Source organism: Trichosurus vulpecula, chromosome 4 (assembly GCF_011100635.1).
Source record: "Trichosurus vulpecula isolate mTriVul1 chromosome 4, mTriVul1.pri, whole genome shotgun sequence".
Taxonomy (NCBI): domain Eukaryota; kingdom Metazoa; phylum Chordata; class Mammalia; order Diprotodontia; family Phalangeridae; genus Trichosurus; species Trichosurus vulpecula.
Window position 1 is genome coordinate 281970233 of NC_050576.1, and position 24776 is coordinate 281995008.

At 41.4% G+C, this 24776-nt stretch overlaps 1 protein-coding gene across 1 annotated transcript in view; it reads right to left on the reverse strand.

The window, feature by feature from the left end:
- Window positions 1-15935, reverse strand: part of ARPC2 (actin related protein 2/3 complex subunit 2) — a 39907-nt gene extending 23972 nt beyond the window's left edge. The window contains exons 1-4 of the mRNA XM_036756305.1: window positions 15510-15935; window positions 8157-8191; window positions 6471-6583; window positions 835-880 (exon numbers count right to left, since the gene is read on the reverse strand). Coding sequence (XP_036612200.1) covers window positions 835-880; window positions 6471-6583; window positions 8157-8191; window positions 15510-15583 — 268 coding nt within the window. The 5' untranslated portion in view covers window positions 15584-15935. The remainder of the gene's footprint in view (window positions 1-834; window positions 881-6470; window positions 6584-8156; window positions 8192-15509) is intronic.
- Between the last annotated feature and the right edge of the window lie 8841 nt (window positions 15936-24776).

Sequence of the window (24776 nt, forward strand, 5' to 3'; positions counted from 1 at the left end):
GGAACACATTCCAAAACAGAAAAGAGAGTGGGAGTGGGGAATTACAGGTGTTACAATTTTAAAAAAAGCATTAAACATAAGAATACTGTTTTGCATTATTTGTATTTTTTACATTACATTACACTTCCAGGAGACTTTTAAATGAGGTATAATGGTGGCATTACCCGAATACCAAATGATGCTCATATTTCTGAAAATAGCTTATCTTCAAACAGCTTTACAACTTAAAATCTTATTCCAACATGGAGCCAGGCTAACTGTTTTAGGGCATGGGAATATAATTTAATCACAGATATAATACAGTGACCAGTTCTTCCCAAATAAGTTCCAGTAAGTCATAGCTGTGCCCATCAAAGTGGGCCACAGATATTTTCAACTCTTCTGGAGTCAGTCCATGGTTGACCATCGATAGTAGGTTAAGAGAAGACAAATATTTTTCTCCCAATTTCAGCCACAATCTTCCTTCAATTGTGCAGCAGAGAGGAAAATAGTAGTAAAAGAAAATTCAATGCCTGCTTAATTCATCCAAAACTTTTGGATGAATTAAGCAGGCATTAATTTTTTTTTAAAATCATAACAGGCAAACAATGGCAGCCTTCAGTGTGGAAATCTAGGCAACAGTTGTCCATGCTATTTTTTGGTGACATATCCACCACTACCAATATTGGAAAGAGTAGTGCCACAAGTGCTATTTTTTTTTTTGCAATTTTTTTATACAGAGGAAAAACTGGGTTTATGAAATGTAAATGCTTAAAAAAAGAGAGAAAGGTACAACATTCAGATTAAATCCTTCAGTAAAAGCTAAGGTATAAGTGTTAATTTACAGAAGCTTACCTGATTCTGGATTTACCAAGAAACTTCCGTATACCCTCTTCAACAACTGTAAAATAAAAAAAATAACACGGTGTCATCTCAAAAGGTTTTTTTTTAATCATTTATTTGTAAAGTTCAATTCGACCCATTTATTAAGGGTCTATTATGTGCCAGGTCCTGGGGAGACAAAGCTTGCTTTCCAGGAATATAACAATCTGGTGTGAAGGGAGATAGGGTGATATAAGACATTTTTATTAAGGTAATTACAGGAAAAAATACACACACATACACACACACAAGATGCCTGGGTGGTATGACAGATTTGAGGAAAAGAAATAATTTCAAGCTGAGGGGGAAATCAAGTCATTATTCTTGCTGGAATATAAAGTCAGTAATCTCGCCCTCCAACTCTATTTTATGGGCAGAGTACAAAACACTCATTTAAGAATAACCAAGCAAGACAGATCTGAGACTGTCTTCTCAGAGTTCTGTCACCTATCCCTTTAGGACAATATCTCCCCTCTACATTGTTCACCTTTTCTCAAAGTCCTACCACATTATGCACAACTGTCCTCTAACCCCGAGTGTGAGGGCACGCTGTGTTACTTATCAGTTGACTAAGTCAATCCACTAACTTCAAGAAAATGCAAGACAAAAACCAAGATCACCTGGGCTGATTTCAGTTAGCAGATTGTCTTATTTTCTTAAAAATTAGGAAGTTTCAGTTAGTTTAAAAAAATAAGGGCCATAGACAGCTGGATCCCAGACATTATTGTTCTGTCTTTGAAAGCTTATAGTCCCAACAAATCTACTTTTAAGAAACCAAGGTTTGGGTCCCAGCTTTGCCACCCCGGGCAAATCACCTAAACCCTATAAACCTGTATGGTCATCTGTAAAATAAAAGGCTGTACTACATGATCTCTTAGGTGAAATCAGGTAAGATTCTACTTCTAACAATTTGTAGTTAATATTCAGAGATAAAGAGAAAACATAGCTGAGATACTTATTCAGGATCTTTCTATGGCTTGTCCTAATACCATCTTCCCTCAGCACCTAGTTTGACCTCCTCCTCCCTTGGCGGACACTGACTGCTCTGAAGCTTGTAGATGACCTCCAATGGTGTGGGGAGACTGTTCAACAAGTATTTATGGAATGCCTACTAGGTAGCAATAGGCTGTGCTAGTTGTACTTTGGGTTACAAAGATGAGTATGATACAGTTCCTGCCCTGAAAGTTCCATTTTGAAAGATGTGTAGCTTTGATTTAATTTAATTAATGCTTTGAGGTGCAGATTATTCAATTTAGAAAAGCCACTATTTGTGAGGACCCAGGAAATCCAAATCATGTTTTTAACCAACACAAGAGCTTTCTCTCCATACCCGTGGAAGACAATAAAGAAAAGAACATGATATGTTAAGACTACAGTGTTGGGTTGACTTTCCAGAACCATCACTATTCAGTTCCTCCAAAGACCATGCCCTTCAAGGATTGAAAGGTTTCCTCCAGTGGTCAATAACTTCACCCTAAATGTAGTAAGGGCTACTCTCCTCAGGTAGTTCCAATCACTGCAGGCAGGTGGGGAAGCAATGACCCCACAGACAAGAGTTAACAGAGGTTGGACACCAGGGGTTCTAAGACAATGCCTACACTGTGAATCTGGTTATAGGATTTGTCCCGACTTGGGGTCTAGATAGGTTATTTAAATAGTGGCTTTCTGTCCCTTTGACAACTTGTAACGCTTTCCTCCCTAGATCCAGAGAGCTACCTTCCCTCTACCCTCAGAAGATATCCAGTCTTGCCCAACACTAATCTCCTTCATAGAGAGAAAGAGGGCACTCAGCAGACACTGTCCATTTACTTCCTGTCTCTAACAATGACCCTGGCACCTTTTCTCTCACATTTCTAAAAAGGGGGCTGGGGGTAGGGTAAGGAGAAGGTAAGGAGGGAAGGGAAGAGCCAGAGGAGGAATGTAGCTTCTGGGTGCTTGAACAAGTTAGCACCCAGTGTGAGTCTCCACCCTCCACCCCATCTATGCAGCTGAGGGGATTAGGACAGCAAGTAAACCACACTGACTCCATCTTGTAACAAATCTGGAGCCTGCTCCACTCCTTTTCTATTCAATTATGGGTCTAGTCCAAATTCTATCTTGTGAGAATACTTCATTCAGCTGTGGGAATCGGGAGAAAACCTTATCGTATTGTTTGAATTTAGCCCTGGGTGGCTGGCAAATTGGACTACCTCTCTATGCTGTTAGAGACTCTTAACTAAGGACCTAGCTTATGCTGACCAGGAACCCAGTCAGGTCCAAAGACTGATGCAAGTTTTCTCACGAAACCCATATATTTTACCTGAAAACTGGCCCTATACTGATCAATCAATTATTGTTTCCATGTCCCTTTGATTATATAGACATTTGGGGGGGGAGGGGGAACGGAGTGCTTCTTTTTCTGATTTCAGGGAATTGGACCTGTTTGCTTTCCCCCCTCCCAGCCTGCAAAGTCCCTAACCTTTCGTACAATCAGAAATCAGATCACCTGATGTTGCAGTGTTTCCTTTTAACTAATTGCCTTATTTGCTCAATTGTTTTTAATATATAAAAGTCTGTCTCCTCCTATATATTGCTTTTCAGGAATTTAACAATGTGGTGTGAAGGAAGAAGGGGAGAGATAAGACATTTTTATTAAGGTAATTACAGGTCTTGATTTCTTGGGCAACTGGCATGCACTGCTTAATAAATTGATAAACTCAGAAAATCGAACTTCTGTTTTCCTCAGTCATTCCACTGTTCACTCCTCCTTCTGTGTGCAACTGAAAGTTTTGATGTTTTTAAGCAGAGTATGCAGAAGTATCCTTTCACTGCTGTATCTGAGAGCTAGAATGGAGGGAAAGTGGGCAAAGAGGTGAAGGAGAGAAGTAAAGCAGCTATAGTTGTCCCTTAACATTAGCAGGGTGTTAGAGGCACATGACCCCTAAAAATGTGAAAAACTTCGAACAATTCTAGGCCCCACCCCAAACCGTTATTTTAATAATTTTGATCATGTTTAACACACAAAACAAGTAACACAACACAACACACTGTACCCATAGGAGTTTCTATGTGAGAGAGATTAGTATCTTGAGTACTACGCAGTCTTTGCAGCCACCACTGTAGCTGTAGCAACTGCTTCATGAATTTCCTTCTGCAAGAAAGAGGGTATAGCCCATAGTTCTTTGACACACTGAAATATTTAACAAAATTTAACTGCTGATAATAAATTTATGTATGTAGACTTATAGTACTTGTCAATATGAAACCCCAAAACATTGAGGGATGACTACATTTGGAGATTAACAGACATCAGTAATAAAGCTGTCAAGAATGTAACAATCTTTTCAGTATCCTCTGGCCTTTATAAAGAAATAATAGTTTGCATTTATAATGTAATTCATTATACTATGCTGATACACATATTTAGCCCTAAACATTGCCTCATGTGGTAGATAAGGTGAGGATAGTCAGTTTGTCTTTGTATCCTCCAGTCCCTAGCACATAGCAGCCATTTAATAAATGCTTGAATTGAATCTCTATTCTTTGTGTGACAGAAGAGAAAGCGAAGCAAGAGCCTTAAGGTCCTAGACTTTTAAGTGGTACAGAGGGAGCTGACCACAAAATCCCCAGACCTTACTCTTAAAGTATTTGAGAAATAAACCATATGTATGCCCAGAGGGTTAAGAGAAGCTGGCAAATTTTAATTTGGTCCTTTAAGTACTTTATACTTCTCTTACTTCCTGAAGAATGTGAGAAAAAGGTGAATGAGAGGTAGGCAAAAACTGACTCTCAAGATTTAGCCAAGTTCTGCAAAGATTTAACAGGTACTCAAATCCCAAATCATACCGCATCTAAGCACTGTTATCGCCCCTTTCCTCCCACCTCAGCAAACCCATTGCCTCCCCAACATGATTCCAGAAATGCACTTTAACCATGATTCACTTTTCCAGCATGACATCAGGAAGCAGCCTGTCACTGTCACATTTTCCCCTATCATCAGGAGATGCCTTCTGTTCTGAAAAAGCCTGCTAGGCCTGAGATCCTCAGACGTGGAACAAAGTGCTTCTCATTATCACACTCTGGTCACTGTTTAACTGACTCAGGGAGTGATTCGTTGCTGATGAGGCTCCCAGACTGTGAAGGCTCCTCACTCCACCCAAGCAGTAGGTGTTTGTTCTTTGACCCCTGCAGTTAAACAGAACAACCTGCTCTAAAGTCCCTTCCTCCCAGGGCCATGGAGTAGGAGAAAAAACTGAGCTCAGTATTTTTCCCCTTTCTTCATCAAAATCATTAAAGAGAGTGGTTTTTTTTGTTGGGGAAAATTATTACACAAGGTCTTTCAGCTGTCTGGTGCATTTAATAATTCTGCCAGGTAGTTCTGACAGTAAAATCCTTTCTTCCTAGAACATCAGTCCATTTCTTCTTGTGCTGAACTTGGGGGAGAGAAGGCTGATTAGAACTTTCCTACAACAAACCTGCACTTAAAGACTGTGTTTACCTGTCAGTTCCCCCTTTCCCCATTCTCTTTTCTAGGTAAAAGAACTTTACTCTGTAAACATTTTTTCCTCATGATAGAGCAAATCAGGACCACCAAAAGAAGTGACCATCTCTACTTTGCTGAACCCTCAAGCTTGAAGAAAAACACTTAGTCAAATCCCAGTCTATTAAAAGCTATTTAGAAATTTTTAAAAATATTATTTAACCTCTTTTTGTGATCCTTTTAAATAATTCAATAATTGTTTCCCTTATCTTAGAGAAAATGAATAGAAATAGCTACATCTTCCTTCAATACTGCAAGGACTCAGTTTGTTAAAACTAGGCTATTTGAAAACTAATTCAGGAACTGAGTCATACTTCCTGCTCTGAAACCCAACCACAGCACTCATACAGTAATGTAAAAGCATTTTCTTTCTTCCATAAATGGCCCTCCCCAGAGCAAATATAGTTCAACAGGAACTAAACCTGTCACTGTAGAGATCAGCCAACAGCCAATGAACAAAGTATGGCAGTTAAGGGTTTCACAATGCCTAGACACCCCATCTTACTTCCTCTAAGACAGCTAAGGTCAGAAGGGAGTCCAGGCACAAAGAACGCTCAATTTGCAAGACTAAAAAGAAAGGGGATTTTCTTCTAATTTCTAGAATGGGGAACTAAGCCTAAAACTTTTTAAAAAAATCTGGTGGAGACAACTCTATTTTGTATAGTGTTCCTAGTCAGAATGGTTCTAACTAATAACCCTATAAAAAAAAAAAAGCAAAATCATAATCAAACATATCTTGTTCCAGCTATTCTTTCTTCTAATGGTCAAGAAATATGGACAATGTTTATCTTCAAAAAAGTCAGTATATCATTCAGTCTTTGGTCAATCTATTCTGCTTAAAGACCGTCAAGTTCTCCCAAGTTTTTGGAGGGGGTGATTATTTAAGAAAATAGATACCACACTTCACTATGAGATAAACAGTTTGATAGTCACTGGTTAGAATTGGGTCAACAGTCCAGACTGGCCTTTGCTAGGTGTGACACACTGAAGAAAGTGGAGTTGACTTAGCCTACACTGCTCTGTGGGAAGCTGCCAATGAAAGGCAAGGTAGAACACCAAAGAGTCATGAGGAAAACAGGAGGGCACTCACCTCATCAGCTCCATGTGCTTGCAGTTCCTTGTAGAATTTCAAAGAAATACTGACCATTACTTTTGTTTTGTCTCCATTGGGATTTGAAATATGATAAAGGACTCCATCAAAGTCTGTGGGAGAAACACAGGGTAAGGATGTTTAGCTGGCCAGGGGGCATATTATTACTCAGCACATTCTTAAAAGCTTTGTGATCACTAGCTTATCCTTATACTCTTAAGACAGGTCGGCATAAAATGAAAATGTAAAACATAACATTTTACTTTTATGTGGAAGTCAGAGGCAATACTATGATTAGAAGTTTTAAGTACTGGCCTCCCTAATCTTATCTAAACTTACTAAGCTATTCTTACACTTTTCACACCTTGTTGCTCGGTACAAATGATGTTTGTTCATTTGCCAGAAAACATAAGACAAAAAGCCTTTCCAAGCTCTCGAGTCCTGGCAGCTTTCCTTCTTCCTGGCCACTTCCAGGCTACTTTGCCTAATTTTAAAGTATTTCCCTTTTCACCCAATGGGTTCATTGTATTTTGGCTTATAGACTGCATGGTACAACTAAACTGTGTGGTTCATGAAACTAAACTACCATCTTATTAAGTACTACACTATATGGTTCATAAAACAAGAATGAACAACCTAGTTTTGTAAACCACATACATATTCTAGCCACTTTTTAAAAGATATAACAACATTCATGAAGAGGCAAGTAAGGTACTGCCAAAGCCAGTCAACTCATGATTTATCTTGTTAGAACCGGAATGTATGTTATAGTTAAAACTCAGCAGTCATTATCTCCCAAAACTTCCTCTATAGTGACAAAAAAGGTATCTCAGTTTTCAGTCCAAAACAAACAAACAAACAAAAAAAAAACCAAAAAAAAAAAAAAAAAAAAAAACCAAAAAAACCACAAAAAACAAAACAAAACAAAAACGGAAAGATTTCTAATTAGATCAGGGCACTCAAGAAAGCTGTTCATATGTGGATAAGAAAATTCAGAACACACATAAAGACAGGAAATAAAAGTGTAAACATAATTCAAAGACACCAAACTTATAGGTGGTAAGGAAAGGAGAAATCCACCTGTTTTAGTGAACCAGTAGCTCTTATCTATGTGAGTCCAGCAAACATGATGAGTACCTGCAGACAATGGGGTCAGCAATCCTAGTTTACAGGATACTTAGGGGAGGGAGCATTAGAGAAGACTAGCAAATTACAAGAAGTCTTCAGTTATGGTCAGGTAACCTTTTATCTATGAATTTTTTAGTGAAGACATCCCATTCACTGGCTTTGTACAACATTTTCTGGGATGACAAAACCCAGAGAGAGATTTAGTTTGCATCACAGAATGAAGACTAATCTGCCAAGATAGGTAGTCAGAAAGGGCCTTAAAGATGATCTAGATTAACTTCTTCATTTTGCTGATGAAAAAACAAAAGTGAAAAGTGCCTTGCGTAGTAAAGCTTGGTTAAATCCTATGTGTTCTGTGCTTTGTCCAGTATGCTATGCTATTGATGTTCATTAACACCTTAAATTTTCTCCTAAAAATTTCTTCTGACTGTTGGTGAATATAAGCTGATTGCTGGTGAATGTATTAAGACCTTTAGTGTTTGTTTTACAGATGGTTCTGTTTTATATATATATTTGTCTTCCACCTTCCCATAATACAACTGAAGTTATGAAACTTACCTGCAAATGTTACTTCTACTGCCTCTGGTTTGTTTCTGTAAAACAGAAAGAAATTTTCCCAAGTCAATTAATAAAATCATCTTGCAGTTTACCTTCAAGAACATTGGGAAAAGAATCTCACTTTCCTCAACCTCTAAAATGAGCTTCTGAAAAAGCTAGCTGGCTATGTGAACCCTTCAACTTATTACTGATCCTACTACACAGCTCACTGCCTCATGTCCTCACAGTATCTGTATGTGGTCAGTGCTTGAGGTGGGGAAAAAAGAAAGCATGATTACTTCAGGGTCTTCTCAAATACTGGCTGCTACTATGTTCCTTACTTAGCTGACACTGCACCTCAGCTCTTAGTTCAGTATCTGAGAGCAGGATAGAAGTGCTAACAATTTGAAAAACAACAACAAAAAACCTCTTGGTTGCTTTTCCAATCCCACCTGGGGATAACGGAAGTATATTCTAACAGGCAGTAAGATAATTATACAGGTACCATTCCAGGAGGATTTAAATTTGATTTCAAAACAAAACAGCAAGGTGATTTATTTCAGGCTACAAGATCCCATTTCACCACACTTTAAAATGCCCACTTCACTCCTCTTTGCCAAATAATACCCTTCTCTTCAGATCTGCCCCAAAGTTACTACCACCTTCAAGAAATCCTCCCAGACTATCTCTACTTTAGTAATCCCCACAGAACTTGGACAACAGTTTGCTCCTGAAACATATACTACACTTTGCATTCATACTTCTATGTCCATGTTTTAAAAGTCCTTCTCCCTTTGCCTGACAAATTCTTAACTACTTTTTAAAGCCCAACATACATAGCACCTCTTCTGATCTCTCCAAGTCCTTCTTCCAAAGCAGAACCTTTGACAGTATAGCATAGTACTGCGCATTATAACTATGTAACTTTGTAGTCTTATGCCCTCCTACTAGACTGTAAGGTTCTTGAGGGCAAGAACTACATCTTGTTTGTACTCTCTATTTCCCCACACTTAGCACAGTGTTCTTACACACAGCAGGTGCTTATTAAATGTCTGTGGCATTAGTTTTCTATTATTGGGAAAAATAAGGTGGTATCTAAAAGTCAGTATTTTATAAATTTGGTCACAATGTCACTCCTGATTGACTGGATAATCACAGACAGGTCATTTCACATGAGTCTTAAACAGTTTCCTTATCTCATTCACATTATTATTGAGGACAAAAGTGAGAATGAATATGAAGGGACTGACAAAAATCTTTTGGGACACCCCATGTAAATTTAAGGTATTAATTTCTCTATTTTTCATATTATGTTTTGTCTAACCAAAAGAAGAAAGTATATTACTCAAATTTTCTACTATTTTCTCTGTAGTGCTCTGCACACAGTAGGTATTTGTTAAATACTGGCTCATCAGTTAGATAGCCTATCACATCTCCTACTTGTAAATAACTGATGATCATTCTATTAATGATTGAACTGTTCTCTCTCCTTTAAGTACAATGACAGGACACAGATGAGAATATACTAGTTAGCCTTCTCAACTTCCTGCAATGAAATTGGTTCCATTTTGTTTCCAAACTGGTAACGTGGCCAGGAGGGAAGAAATCCAGGTTCTCACTCTTAGTTCTTCATTTTAATTTGCTCTAGATCACATAATTAAGTTGATAGCATCTTTTGTATTGTAGCTGCTTCCCCTGTAAAATGAACTAATACTCAGTTGCCTTCCACTACTACAAGGGAATTACAGAAAACAAAGTGGTTTATAATTCTTAGTGGAAACTGGATTTTACTAAACTTAGTGGAAACTGGATTCTACTAAACTAATATTACTTAGGTCACTTAGATCACTTAGGCCTCTTCCAGTTCTAATTCTTACGCTTCTATATCATACTAACATTGAAAAGGTAAAATGTATTAATTGTACACAAAGCTACATTGTATTTATAGCCTTTTCTGGAGTACTAAGAATGAAAGAACTAGGTAGGACATATAGCTCAGAATCTGATTGAGATTCCTTTTTGAAGATGTAGAGATGAAATGAGAGAGTCAATACAGCTGCTACCTTCTTCAAGAAGAATAACAAATACAAAAGACGAATAATAAAGATAGCCAGTTGATTAAGAAGCTGAAACTTGGTTTGTGACAGAAGTGAGCTGTGCCTGCATGAGGAGTAGTGTTGCCTGGTTCAGTGCAGAGGCAGGCTGCAGACACCTAACCATGTGGCTTCAGAAGCAGCGCAGGGATCTAGTAACTGAATTAATTTCCTTTCTTTACCACCAAACATTAAACATCAGTGATGAGCACTGGTGCAGGAAAATGGCACTAGATTTAGAGCCAGAGAACCTGGGTTTAACTCCCAGCTCTACTGCTTACTATGTGACCTTGAACAAATTATTTAACCAACCTCCCTAGGACTTGGTTTTCTTTTCTGTAAAATGAGTTTATACTAGATGACTTCTAAAGTCCCTTTCAACTCTAAATCTATAGTTATAGCTTTAATCCTAGTTATAAAACTCTGAAAATTTTCTCAGGACTACAGGATTCCAGAAGCACTATTTCCCAATGGCAGAAAATGCTGTGATCTATGCTAAGTGGTTTGTGCCTGACTACAGAATATTTGTCAAATCACTGCCATTAATATTTTAGTTGACTATTTAAGGCTACAAGAAAGGGGAACAAGGAGAAGCTAAGGAGAATGATAAAAAAAGGAGCTAAATGAAATTTTTTTTTCAAGATCTTGGGAGTCAAAGTGGCATGTTCAATCACCAAAGAAGTTTCATAAGGAGTCACACTTTGGGAGTTACACACCTAATAACTGTGTCCCAAAGGAAACTATCATAACTTAGGGCAGTCTCTCATTTTGAAATATAATTTCTCAATCCTCAAACAGGGTGCTTGTAGCTTTTGATTTACCATCACAGACACAGGCTGATGGAGGGAAGTAAGGGGGACAAAAGACAAAGGCCAATCTGCCCAAATTGCTGGAACTGAACCTCTTATGGGGGAGGGGGTGGTGGTAAGAAAATTCTGGACCTTGAAACTGTGGCTGGAGCTTATAAGACTACCCCACAAAATTGAGAATTGGCCAGTGGCACAAAAATGATGAAAATGGAGATTCATTTAGCGTCAGATTATCTGATGACTAAAATATATCACTCAACAGGAAAGGTTCTCATGTGATCCCGGTTGCTCAATTCATTCAAAAGAGTTTCCTGAACTATTACTAAAACTTTACTCTTACAAAGAGTTCACCCTCTTTCTTATGGCTCTGAACTTCCTGTGTATCACTGATCTGTCAATGACCTTGGCAAGTAAATTCAGAGGATAATATACTGAAAGTTGAAAGGCTTTTCTAAGTCATCTAGTTTAATGCCCTCATTTTACAACTAAGGTTACAGAGCTAGTTAAGATACATAGCAAAGGCAGAAACCCAGCCCCTTGGATGCCAGATCCAATATTCTGGCCACTACAATGCAGTATATACCACCAAAAGAAATAACAACTGAGCCTTTCTTTTAGGGGTCATGGAGATATTATCCCTAAATGTCGGTCCATTTGAAAATGTACAGCATCAGTACGTATATACCTGTCCTTTGCTTTTTCTTCTTTCTGTAGTAAAACGAAGCTCTTCTCACTTTAAAGGTTTCTGATCATTCCCTTGTTTCTGAGACGTTTCTAAGACGATTATAGCTTGTACACAGGTAGGCCATGTAGGTCTTCACTAAATAGTGTGGAACCAAACTTTTAAGTGCCAAGAACCAGACACCGCCCAAAGCAGCACCACACCCATAGATGGAACCACACCCACACCCCAAAGCTGCCAAAATTAAGGATAGAGTCACAGAAAATCAGGGAGGAGATAAGATTTCTAAAAAGGAGGCAGCTGAACTATATGATCCATGAAGTCCCAGGAGCCTAGAATTAAGTTGGGACATTAGAGGTCCAACCCTCATATTTTGGGGATTATAAAGCTAAGGCCCAAGGAGGTTTAGTGATTTTCTAAGGTCAGAGACAGGGGCAGAATCAGGATTTGAACTCCAGTCCTCTTAATCCAAATCCATTGGCTTTCCTGCCTCCAATTTCAAGCTTCTATGCAAAGGGAATATCTATCCATTCTACATAAAGTCAACTCAAAAAGAATGGATGATGAGTTTAGGATAGATGAACTTGAAGTTCAATTAGATTATTATCTCTCAAATCTACCTAAGTCAGTCACTTTATTCCATTTCTCCGTAAGTGCTAAACAAATTCCAAAACCCTCTAGGCCAGACTGCCTCTCAGAGGATATCTGCAGTATGTTTAGGAATGAAAATAAGGAAAAGTAACAGCAGACTTTATTCTTTGCTCAAATTTGTCTTCCCACATTACTTGCCCACCCCAATTGGCACTGCTATTTGCTGAATTCCCAAGTAACTTTGTTCCCCCTCATATAACCACAGCTCCCCCAAATATACACAGGCTGTGGTGAGGGGCCAATGTGCACCTAAAATCAATAGCCACCCTAGCCATCCTCATCTGATAGTATTTCCTAAATTTTGGATTCAAACTTCAGACAAGCTGAAAGGCAAGACTTTTTAGTCTTAAAAGATTCTCATGCTGTATATAATGATGAATAGATGAATATTTGCTGTATAACCTCTACTTGGATTGGAAGCCCTTTCTGGATGTGAAGTTTGCTCTCCAAAGGTAGGGAAGTGCTGCTGGATGGATGTGAAGATATGATCTGACAAATGCCATTTATCCAACATCCAGAATAGTACAGGGAAAGGCAATGAAAAAAAATCCATTCTAATTTTCATGGATATTCATGATAATTTGGCTATAACTTTCTAGTCAGTCATGTCATCTTAGTTTGAAGGCTGTCAAGAAGATGACAACTTACAAAAGTGTCTTATTTGGGGAAGAAATTTGGCTGCCTCTAATATGCCAATACCCACAAAACTAATAATAATGAAAGGTAAACTGCTTGGAGTTAGGCTTTATTTGTATGACCTCCAAATTAAAAGGTTTCCACTGTCCAAATGTATTCATTTAAACTTGTTTAGATAACAGTGCTCCAAGCAGATGGGAATTCTGACTTTTCTGAGATATCACTATAATAAACTTTGGGTGAATTGAAAGATCACTGGGGAAAAAATCATTCACAAAAAGGGAAAATTAGGATAGTTGAATTCTGAGTAAGAATTCCAAAGAGTTCTTCTGGTGTTTCTTGTGTTTAAACAGTCAGAACACAAGATTCACACTTTTCTGGAAAGGGCTATAGTTCCCCATAAACAATAAGAATTCCAACCTGTAGTTTTCTAGGTGTCTTTCTCTGACCTTGAACCCCAAGAGACCATCCTTCCAAACTCTTGTCATTTTTTCTAAGAGCTCTTTTCTCACATGTCTCTTTTCTGTCCTGCCTGTGGTTGAAAGCACTGCTAGGACAATATACATGTTTATGGTAATCATAGGTGTCTGTCTTTGCTGAAATTCTGGTAGGACATTAAGTCAGGATAACCACTCTACTGCTTCATGCCACCTCATTCCACTAGTACGTCTGGTAACACACAGCAGGTCTGAGGACATTAGAGAACCTATAACCTATGCGGCCTGAGGATACACCTTTTTTTTTATGCAGGTGGGATTTTCCCACCATTTCCAATAAACTTTTCAGCAGAATCCTACTAGTTTTGGTCCTGGCTGCCTTCCACAATCCACTTGTCCTAAGCCATATCACTTAACAACAGCCAACTCGTCTCTGTGATCAGTTCTGGGATATCTACTTAATGTATTCCCAATTAGTTTTGGTCCCTCTGAAACAAACACCTGCCATTTGTAGCACTAGTTTTAAGAGAAAAATAAAAAGCTAAAGTCTGAATAATGGGATGGTTCAGTTATAAATTAAAACATAATTAGAAGTAAATGCATTCCTTTACCACAAGACATGCCTCTGCTTGAAAAAATGAGCGCGCGCGCGCGCACACACACACACACATATTTATCACACAGATCTACAAATAACCAACCTGCCTCAGCTTTAAGCCTGTCAAGACTTGATGGCATTAAGATCAGCTGTAAAAATGCAGAAGTTAACTCAACTTCCTCCTATATGCTAGACTGTTCAAGGTACAAGAAAGTCCCCCAAATAGGAACTGGAGCTGATTCACTTCAACTTTTAAAATGCAAAAGCGGCTTACAGGGAAAAATAAAGGCATGAAAATAACCATCTGAAAGTTACACCGTAAAATTCCCTCCAGAAGCACATATATTTATTTCCTGCATCACGTCAACAACAACAAAAAAAGATGCTTTGTTTTATAACGAAAAAACTTATGGATAAATTACTGTATACACTATATCAGATTGAAACAATGGGTTAAAAATGCTTTTTTTCACTGCTTCTTGAATTGGCTTATTTTAAACTGTTTAATACTCCCCCCCACTGCGTTACTTCTGTGAAATCTCAAAGCAGTAACATTTTTAATCCTAAAGTCAGAAAGGGGTTTCTTCCTCTATAAAACGGAGACAATGAGCCCCACACTGAGGAAACAGGTCCACAAAGACAGGCCACACAGAATTAGAACCCAATTCCCTGGCCATATGCTCTAAATATTGAAAGAGCAACCTGATTGGGGGGGGGGGAGAGGAAGCAGGGTTATGGAGAATTTTCTGCCATCTGCAGCTTCTCAGGCTGGTCAGAAATGCTTGCTTTGGGAGGATTCAATTCAGCCCACGTTTATTAGATGCCTGCCATGTGCAGAGCAGTGAAGACGCCTGCAAGACAACCACAGGGTCAAGTCGAAGGCCGGCTTTCGGAGGTCCAAAGAGAAGGAATGTCATTTAGCAACGTGAACGAGAGTGGGGAAGAATATAGGCCAGTAGGACTAGAGGCTCGCAGGCTCGGGGGTCTGGGAGACTTAAGGATTTAAAGGATAAATCACAAGAGGGAGGCCGTTGGGTGGGGAAGGGGGCAGGAGACACTCGGGCAGAGATAAGGAAGGGTGTGTGTGGCAGATTTGTGAGTGTGCGCGGGTGAGTGTGTGGAGGTAGCCGCAGATTTAATTAAAATGAGAAGGAGAAGGTGGTCCACGTCTCTCCCGCGGGGCTTGGGGCAAAGGCGAAGCAGAGAGATAGCATCTTCCCAGCTGGACGGCTGACCTGGACGAAAGCCACCCGTGCTTCCCCTCCACCCGGGGCTGGGGAGCGCCGGGGTCCCCCGGATCCTCTTGCACCCCATCCCCCAGAACGATGACGGGGTGGCCCCTCCCCCGCCGCACCCAGCGGTCCTCCTCCCCCTCCCCGCGGGCTTCCTGACTCCGGGGCCCGGGAGGAGGGGGTGGGGAGGAAGAGGGGTCGCTCCAGGCGTCCCCGGCCCCGGCGCGCTCACCCACCCGGCGGCCGCGTTCTCGAACTTGAGCGCGAGTGTCTCCTCGATGATACGGTTGTTCACCTCCAACAGGATCATGGCGGCGGCGGCTGCGGGGGCTGCCCCGGGTGGGGGAAGGAGAGAGGGCGGGTGAGGGGTGAAGGGAGGGAAGGAGGGAGCCGCGAGGCTGTCCCCCGACCGGGACGGGGAGGTGGGGAGAGGGAGCGGGGTGAGGGGGGAGGGGGCAGGGCGCACGCCTCCACACAAGCGCAGCGGCTCGAGCCCTCCTCCCCTGCCCTCCCGGCTCGGCGACCTGGCCGCCCGGACCCGGTCTGCACCTTCCGCCGAGGAGCCGCCGCTGCCGCCGCCGCCGCCGCCGCCGCCGCCGCCGCTACCGCCTCACCGAGCGCCCCCGGTCCCCGCCCAGCCCCGGCTCTAGCCGGCCACTTCCGCTCTCACACCCACTTCCGCTCGCCGCTGCGGCGCGCGGCCCCGTGGCGCCATTTCCGCTCCTCTTCCCCCCGCCCCTCTCCCTCTCAGCCTCTGTGAGCGGGCGAGTGCACACACCGGCGGCCCGGGCCCGCTGGTCTCCGCCCCGCTACGCCCCGGCCTGGCGCGCGCGGGCCACGCCCTCCAGCACCACCCACGGCGCCCTGCTCGGAGGCGCGCACGCACGCACGCACACCTCCGCTTTCCCACCTTGCCTCGGGGCCGCCCCCGCCCTTCCAACTGTCATTGCGGAGCGCCGCCTCCCGCGGCCGGCGCCGCCCGCTCTCCGGTTCCTTCCTCCGGGCCAGCGGCCTAGCCGTCCGTCCGGGCAACCCTGGCCGGAAGAGCCGGAGCGGCCCCGTGCGGCGGCTGACGTTGGACCCCCCCCCCCAGGCTAGGCCGCGGGTGGCCAGTTCCCCGAGCCCTTGAAGAAAGACCCGAGTTCAGACCCTGAGCCGCCTCCGGCCTCGGTTTCCCCGTCTGTAAAATGGGGCATCCAGTGAGTCGCCACGTGGAGCATTGCCTCTAAGTGGCCACTTTACCATAGGACATCTCTTCATCCTGGCCGCGGTGAAAGTTAACTTACTGTGAACCGGGCGCTTTGCAAATAGTATTTACAAACCACAAAATTGTTTACAAATATAATTCTCATTTGATCCCGGGAGGTAGGCGCTGGGATCATCCCCGTTTTACAGATGGGGAAACTGAGGCAGGCGGAGCGAGAGAATTGATTTCCCCGGTGTCACACTGGTCTAGATTTGAACTCAGGTCTTCCTAACTGGAATTCCAGTGCTCTAGCCACACCTCTCTCTCTCTCTCTTTCTCTTTCTCTCTCTCTGTCTCTCTCTCTCTCCCTCCCTCCCTCCTTCCCTCTCCTCTCCCATTCTCTTTTTCTCTGTGTAGGTAGATAGATAAAATGAAGGGGTTACTAGTCTTTAGGGTTTCTTCCTAGGGAGTCACAGCCTGCCAATGCTTTTTTTTTTTTCAAAAGGTCATAGAGTGCCTCTTCCAGGAAGCCTTCCTCGATTCTCTTCCTAGACCTTGTGGCACGTTTTTCACCTTTTGCAGAAAGTTCCTGTATCAGAATTGTATCATATAGGAAGGTGTCCTGCACTTCAGTCTTGTACCAATGCTAGGTGTATAAGGTCCTTGAGGGAAGGGACCACAGAGTCACTGGAAAGAGTGTTGGGAAAAGTACTGGATCCAGAAGCAGAGTAGGATTAGATGATCTCTTAAGAGGTCAGCCCGGAATCCTGTGATTTTGGCTTGCAGTGTCCAGTTGATTGTGACAAGACAGGGGAGACTATTTTCATGTATCAGAACTTTGAAGCAATTCCAGAGTCAGGAGGGAACTGGGTTACTAGCTTCTTGGCTATGGGCCTGGTTGAGTTCCTTGCCCCACTTCAGTCCATCATCTTCCACCATAGTGATTTTCCCAAAGCACAGATTTGACCGTGCAGTCCCGCTCTCCCTGCACATTCAAACTCCAGTGGCTCCCTATTACCTCTAGGATCAAATATGAATTTAGTTTGACTTTTAAGGTCTTTACAACTGGGCCCCTTCCTGCTTTTCCAGGCTCCTTAGACATTATTTCCTTCCACACTATGGTCCCTTCTGACCTATTTGTCCCATCTTATGTCTCTGCCTTTGTATTGGTTGTCTCCCATGCCTAGACTATTCATCTCTGCTTTTTGGACTTCCTTCAAAACTCAGTTCAAGTGCCATTTTCAGGAGGCTTTTCTTGGTCTCCTTAACTTCTAGTGCATTAGGTTACCTCTCTTGTGTCTTGTATATACTTATATAATGTCTCCTCTGATAGAATGTGAATTCTTGGATGGCAAGGACTGTTTCTTTTTGTATCCTTAGTGCCTTGCAGAGTGCCCAGCAAGTGTTCAATAAAGGTTTAATAATTGCCTCAAAATCTGAGTGTCAGTTTTCTTATTTTGAAGGGGATAATAATACCTCTTTGCTGATTTTACAGATGGTGTGATCAAATATAATACATATCAAGTACTCTGCATGTTTTAAAAACTATATGTCAACTCTTATCTAGATGTGTGGTGCTTTCTACAGAAATACATTGTAAATGTCAAATGAGTTAATGCGAATGGGTGGGTTATGCATCCACTCACCTGGAGAGAGAAGCATAAAGCTGGAAGGAATGCAGAGATCATCCAGCCCTCCAAGTTTTCCAGATGAGGAAACAGTCTCAGAGAGGACACTCCTGAAGTAGGGGGAACATTGGATTTGGGGTAAAAAAGCCTAGGCATCATGATGTGGTAGCTAGACCACTTTTTGCTTCTGTGACATGGAACAGATCAGTTTGATGAAATAGACTTGGATTCAGAAGAACAGTAGATTCAAATCTTGAGTGTGCCTTGTGAACTTGAGCTAAATCCTGCTTCCTTGTATTTAAAATTGAGTCGAGTGCTATATAAATATGAACAAAATTATAGCTAAATCTGCCTCATAACCTCTGTGTCTCATTTTGTCCTACCTATTCCAGCCCCTCCTAACACCTCTTGCCTGAAGACATTGAGGTCATTCCACAAATATTTATTTAATAAGGAATTCTGGCATGAAGATAATTCTGCCCTCAAGGAGTTGACAATCCAGTAGATTGTAAACTGATAATAAAGTTCTACAGCTGGGGTAGTGAAACTCCAAGAGCTTATGAAGAACGGCTGAAGGAGACTTTAGGTTACATACATAGTTAGTGGGGCCAAAGTGTCCAGTCCATTCCTATCATTTTACAGAGGAGGAAACAGAAACCTAGAGATCCAGAGAGCTTAAACGACAATACATCGCCAGGCAATTATTGAATGCCTACTATGTGCCGGGTAGAGCTGGAGACTTCAAGAATACTTATAATATCTGGACCAAAGTATCCAGTCATCAGCGATTGACTTCCTACTCTTTCCCCAGGCTATTCAGGCAGTACTCCTCACTTAGGAATAATAATAGCTCATATTTACATATTGTTTTAATGTTTACAAGGCACTTTCCTCACAACAACAAAGGTAGCAGGTAGTACAAGTGTTATTTTACAAATGTAGGGGTTAGTCTTGGCTGTTCCCTAATCAACTTGAGTTTATTGGAATTGAGCTTTTTGTTCTAAACTTTCCACTGACTCTTGCTATAGAGGATTTGGACATGCCAATTGGCACCTTGTTGAAAAGCCTCAAGACATCTGATTAAGTCTATGACTTGGGCAAACCCAATAATAATGGACTCCTGGGAGGTATTACCCTTTTGTGCTGGCCTTTAAAAGGGAACCAACAGACCACTTTCTGGTCTTCTTTTTGCTTTTCTCTCTCTCTCTCTCTCTCTCTCTGCATTGTCTCTCCATTTCTGTCTCTCATCCTTTCTTGGGGAATGTGTGGATTGAGAGAGAGAGAGAGAGAGAGAGAGAGAGAGAGAGAGAGAGAGTGTCCTCCCTCTCTAGCAGCAGCTGTGGAGGCTGCACAAACATGCTACGAGATTTTATACTTGATTGGGTAAGCCTAAGACTGGCTCTCGCGTCTCTGGCTGCCTTTTCTGCTTTGTTTCTTTTCCTGATCCCAGGTGACTAAGCAGTTATTCTGAGAGTTGGATGTGCCCATCTCTGGCAGCTATCTTGTGGGCTTAAGAGATCTGGAATCACTTATGGATCTAGGCACTGGTTGCCCAGAGGGATTTGCTTCCTGAAGCTATACCTTTCTTGGAGGAGATGATCACCAACAGAGGGATGAGTCATGCATGTTAGGCTGAAAAGATGTGGATCATGAGTGAATTGGCCAAGCAATATAGATCTGAATGAAGTAATTATTCTGCAGTTGCAAAAGTGTTTCATGTTTTAAATAGCAATCCTCCTGGAAGACCTTAATAGGAGTGTTGAGTTACAGATTCATGTTTTAACCATTAATGCACACTTTGGAGTCTTTTGTGTTTTAAGTATTTCTTTTGTGGCGAGAAATAGAAATAGCTGCCCTATACCTGATATCTTTTGCTTTGTACATTGAGTAACTTTCTCAGGAGGAAGTCTTGTTAATCCCTTTTGTGGAGAACCTAGACATGGGTCAAACCCAAACTTTGTTTAAGGAGATTTTCTTGGAATTATTCAAGGTTATCCAGAGATGAGAGAAAAGCTGAATCTCTTCTCTTTTGAGGTCAGGCTCCCCAGAACTGATCATGGTCCACAGAAGTGCAACAAGAGCACCTGAGGTGGGATGTGTACCCTTAGTGACGGGTGTCTCCCCATGAAAATGGACATTTCTTTTTTTTTTTTTTGTGGTGACACAATCAGGGTTAAGTGGCTTGCCCAGGGTCACACAGCCAGTTAGTGTCAAGTGTCTGAGTCCACATTTGAACTCAGGTCCTCTTCACTCCAAGGATTGGTGCTCCATCCATTGTGCCACCTAGCTGCCCCAGGGGAAAAAAAAGGAAGCTTCTTAAGGGTAGGGATAGTTTTGCTTTGGTCTTTGTAACCTCTCCCCCCCCCCAATCTCTAGCACAGTGTTGGCATATATAAGTGTTTGTTGATTAAAGGACTTTTCTTTATCTATTAATATTGTGTCATGCATATCTATATATGTATATATTATATTTTAACAACATAGTGGCTTGCAGCTACTGTGGCTGTGTAAGGCCAATAGCAACAACACACGGAATGGCTGCCAACACAGGTTCTTTGATCTGCTTTTTTAAGGAAAGCAACTTTAAGGGGTTAACAATCTCTCTTTAATCAAATATATGTATATAATCCACTTGGTTCAGGGGGAAAAGTCAGTACACTGAACTTTAGAGCAAATACAAATAGATATTACAAACATAAAATATCAACAGATCAAATAACACAATTCAACAGACAAACTTTGTCTGATTAAGATATCACATATACAGTTACCCCCCAAAAGAAACACCAACATCTGGGTTTTCTTCAGAGCTGGGACTCCTTAATGGCTACCCAGAGTCTCCATATCAACACTCTTCCAGTGAGTAAGAGCCCCAATCAAAATGCTAATCTCTGAGGTTATATACCCTTCTTAAGGCCCCCAAGGCTTCACACCTAGTTAGCAAAAGGGTGTGGGCATGGGGCTTTGTACCTAGTAAGACTTAATCAAAGGCACTTGATTTTCTTTCTTTTTAAACTTTTTAAAATTATACTTTTTATTAATATCTTTTGCTTTTACATTCTCTAAATTTCCCCTTGTATGCTTCCCCTCCTCCTCCCATAGAACCATCCTGTAGAGCAAATAATATTTTGAATGAGAAAAAAATTGAGAAAGAAAAAAAAATAATAATCAAAACTCATCTATACATTGAAAAGATTTGAAAATATATGCAATCTTTCACACCTGTTGATCTCCCACCTCTGTAAAGGTGTGGGGGAGGTGTTTTTTTCATATTTTTTCTTTGAGGCCATACTAGTTCTTTGTAATTTTGTAGTATTTATTTTTGATGTGTGTGTGTGTGTGTGTGTGTGTGTGTGTGTGTGTGTGTGTTTATGAGCCTTCTCTTTCCCCCCTCCTCACTAGCCCACTGGTGTGCTTCCACCATTACTTGTAACTATTGATAACTCTTAATCACCCAGACAATTAGCATTTTAGAATGTATTTGCTAAAGTGGTTTAGTAAGAATATTTGATACAAATATCTCTCTGAAATTAGGCCACACTTGCCCAAAAGTACATACAGAATCCAGGGGAAGATGGGTTCCAACCTAGAGCACACAATGAGGCAAGGGGATGGTGGCTAACTCACAATTCCAGGAAGCCCTTTTTCCTTCGGCATAGTTTAGACTTTTCCTGTTCACTGCTATCCCTGAGATGCTGCTAGGGCTACACCAAGAAGTCCAAATCCTCCAGGCCTCTGAAGTTCATAAGGTTATGCTCTGATCTGTAGTCAATAATCAATAAACGGTAAATATTGATTAAGCACTTACAACATGCTGGAGGCACTGTGCTAAGTGCTGGGCATAAAAATAAGAAAAAGAAAGACAATCCTAGACTTGAAGAAGCTTAATTACTGCTTATTGAGTTGAATTTAATTGCTAATGTAGCTGTGGTTCTATGTAGTTGTATGTTGATGTAGTGGAAGAGGAGAAGAGGATGATTTGGGAAGCCAGGGTCTTTAAGAGGGCTTTAAAGTATAAAAATTATTTTATTTTTCTCATTTTTAAATGATATACAGATATTGTATGTATATATATTCACAGATTTTAAACTCATATCTTACTATTATCAGTAATGTATATCAGAGGATTCTGAAATGAATCATTCTACAATGACACCTGTAAGTCTTTATCTTTTAAACATTATTTGAATAGAAATAAAATATTTGTAAAGGTGATTGTTTTATTCAACCAAGTCATGCCTTCCAAGTGATAGGATGCCCAGTCAATCAATCTCAATCATAGTCTTTAAGTTAAGTACAAAAGGTCCTTGGAACTAGAATGATCTTGCACCTGACTAGTATATCAGATAGACTGAGGAAACTTGGTCATACCCAAGGGGTCATCTTTAAAATAACAAGTGAGTTAAGAAGGGGATCATCTGAGAGATTCCAATGAAGTGGGTATTCAAGTAAAACCCATGAGGATGAGCTGCTTGGGGGGTGGGGAGGAAAGAGAGGTCTTAGCTTTGGCCCTGGCCTAGGCCTCCTTCCCCTCACCCCCTTTGGCTGGAGGAGGACTGTTCAACCTTCAGAGGGTGAAGAGGATGTTGGACTTTCCCATCTTCCCATCATCGACCCAGTAGTGTATCTAGATTAGCCATTGACAGCATACGCATTGGGAACTGTGGAAATGCATGAACATGGGTTCACAGCTCTATGAGGAAGCTGGTAGAGAAACTGCCTTTTTCCTAAGAGGAACTTCTTGAGAACCCCATGAATGTGAGAAAAAGGACTTCCAGAAATTGAAAACTGGGAATTATCCCTTTGCCACTTGTAATCTCTGACCTTTGACCCACGTTTCCTTGAGCCTATTGTCCCTTAAAATATCCCATCTCTTGTCTGTCCCGCATGCCTGGAATCCTCTTTCACCTCCCTGATGTCCCTGGTTTACTTTTAAGTCCCAACTAAAATCCCACCTTCTACAAGAAGCCTTTCCCAGGCCTCTTAACTCTAGTGTCTTCCCTCTGTTAATTATTTCCTATTTATTCTGTATATAGTTTGCTTTGTATATATTTGTTTAAATGTTGTCTCCCTCATTAGAGTGTGAGTTCCTTGAGGGCAGGAATTGTCCTTTGCTTCTTCTTGTGTCTGGTGCTTAGTATGTGCTTAATAAAGGTTTTTGGACTGACTGGACTTTGTTATTCATGGGAGAGTGTGTCACAGTCTTATTTTTTTGCGGGGGAGAAAGTTTTTGTATCTCCTTTCATACTATACTTCAGTAAATATTCTTTCTTAAAAGCTGCTTAAGTCTGGCTGATTGAAATGATACTCAACTGATAATATTGGGGAGAACACATTGGTAAAGGCTCAAGCTGATTGGCATTAGAGAATCACCTTGGACTCCTCAGTACTACCCCTAGTAACATCCAAGCTCTGGCGATCTTACTCATTAGTGGGAGTTGGGACAAGTATCCTCTGATATTTTGAGGGCTTCATATTAAAATGAAAGGAAGATTAAATCAGATGCAGACTTCCTTGAGAAAGAAGGGTGACCCATAGGCCTAGAGAGTATGGCCAACAGTGAAAAGAAGAGGGTGAAATAGAGTTAAAATGACCCGTAGAGGAGGAGTGATGGTAGCAGAGGGGAAGTCTAGAAGTACCAATGAGAACCAATTAATGTGCTTCCTCCTCCTGGCCCAGTGAATTGGGAGGTATGAAAGAAGGTACACCTGGTACTTGAAGAGGTGAACACAACTAGAGTATCTTGGAAGGAGACAGGTTTCTGTAGAAGGAGTATAAAAGGAAGAGGCCTAAGGTGATCAGGAGATTGTTAACAACAGAGCGGGTGATTCCAGAGGTCACAATGGAAAGAGAAGGCAGAGAAGGCTGGAGCTGGGCTTGATAGGATTGAGGGAGCAGAGAGCAATAGAAGGGGTTTTGGACTTGGGAGATGATGACTCTGAATGTTATGCTGGCCAAAGAATGGGGGAATTACCAGTTGACTGAGGCCCAAGTCTTTCAGGTTCCTTTGATGGTGGATGGAGGGCAGTGTTTGTTTTGGGATGTTTGGTTGTGTTGGCTTGTTTTCTATGGGTGGAGGCAGGAGGGAAATTACGTTTAGTGTCTGGCTTATAAATATGTGGTAATCAGGGTCCTTAGGGGCTCGACTGAACTCATGTTGGCCCCAGGTCCTTTGGCTCATGCCAATATGATAGGGGATGGTCTGCACACCCTATTCTCAGCCTAATGTTCTTTCAGTTTTAAGAGGCCTAGTATCTGGTGTTTAGTGGATATGGAGGGCGGAGGTATTGTTTTCTCGAATGACAGAACAGAGCAGGGACTGCCTCCACTATTAGGAAAAGATTAGTAAGTAGTTGTTGAGTAAGTAAATGTTTGTTAAATTCAACTGAGTTCTAAGATAAAGGAGAAGATAAGATAGGAAAACTCCTGATCCCATGGGAGTTTTTATTTCTATTTCATCACTTATGTACGAGGTGACTCACTAGTTGCTCGCCTTTCTGGTATCTCAGTTTCCCCCACCTCTGGCTCTTAGAAAATGAAACTGGAGGAAAGGTTTACTCAGTTCAGAAGTAAGGCTGAAGTGTATTACATTGCTAATTTTAAGTTTCCTTCTTGGCTCATAGATTGGGCCTAGTGAATGCCCCAGACCAGAGACTGACTGGGGACCTAAGATTTTGATTGGTGAGTGA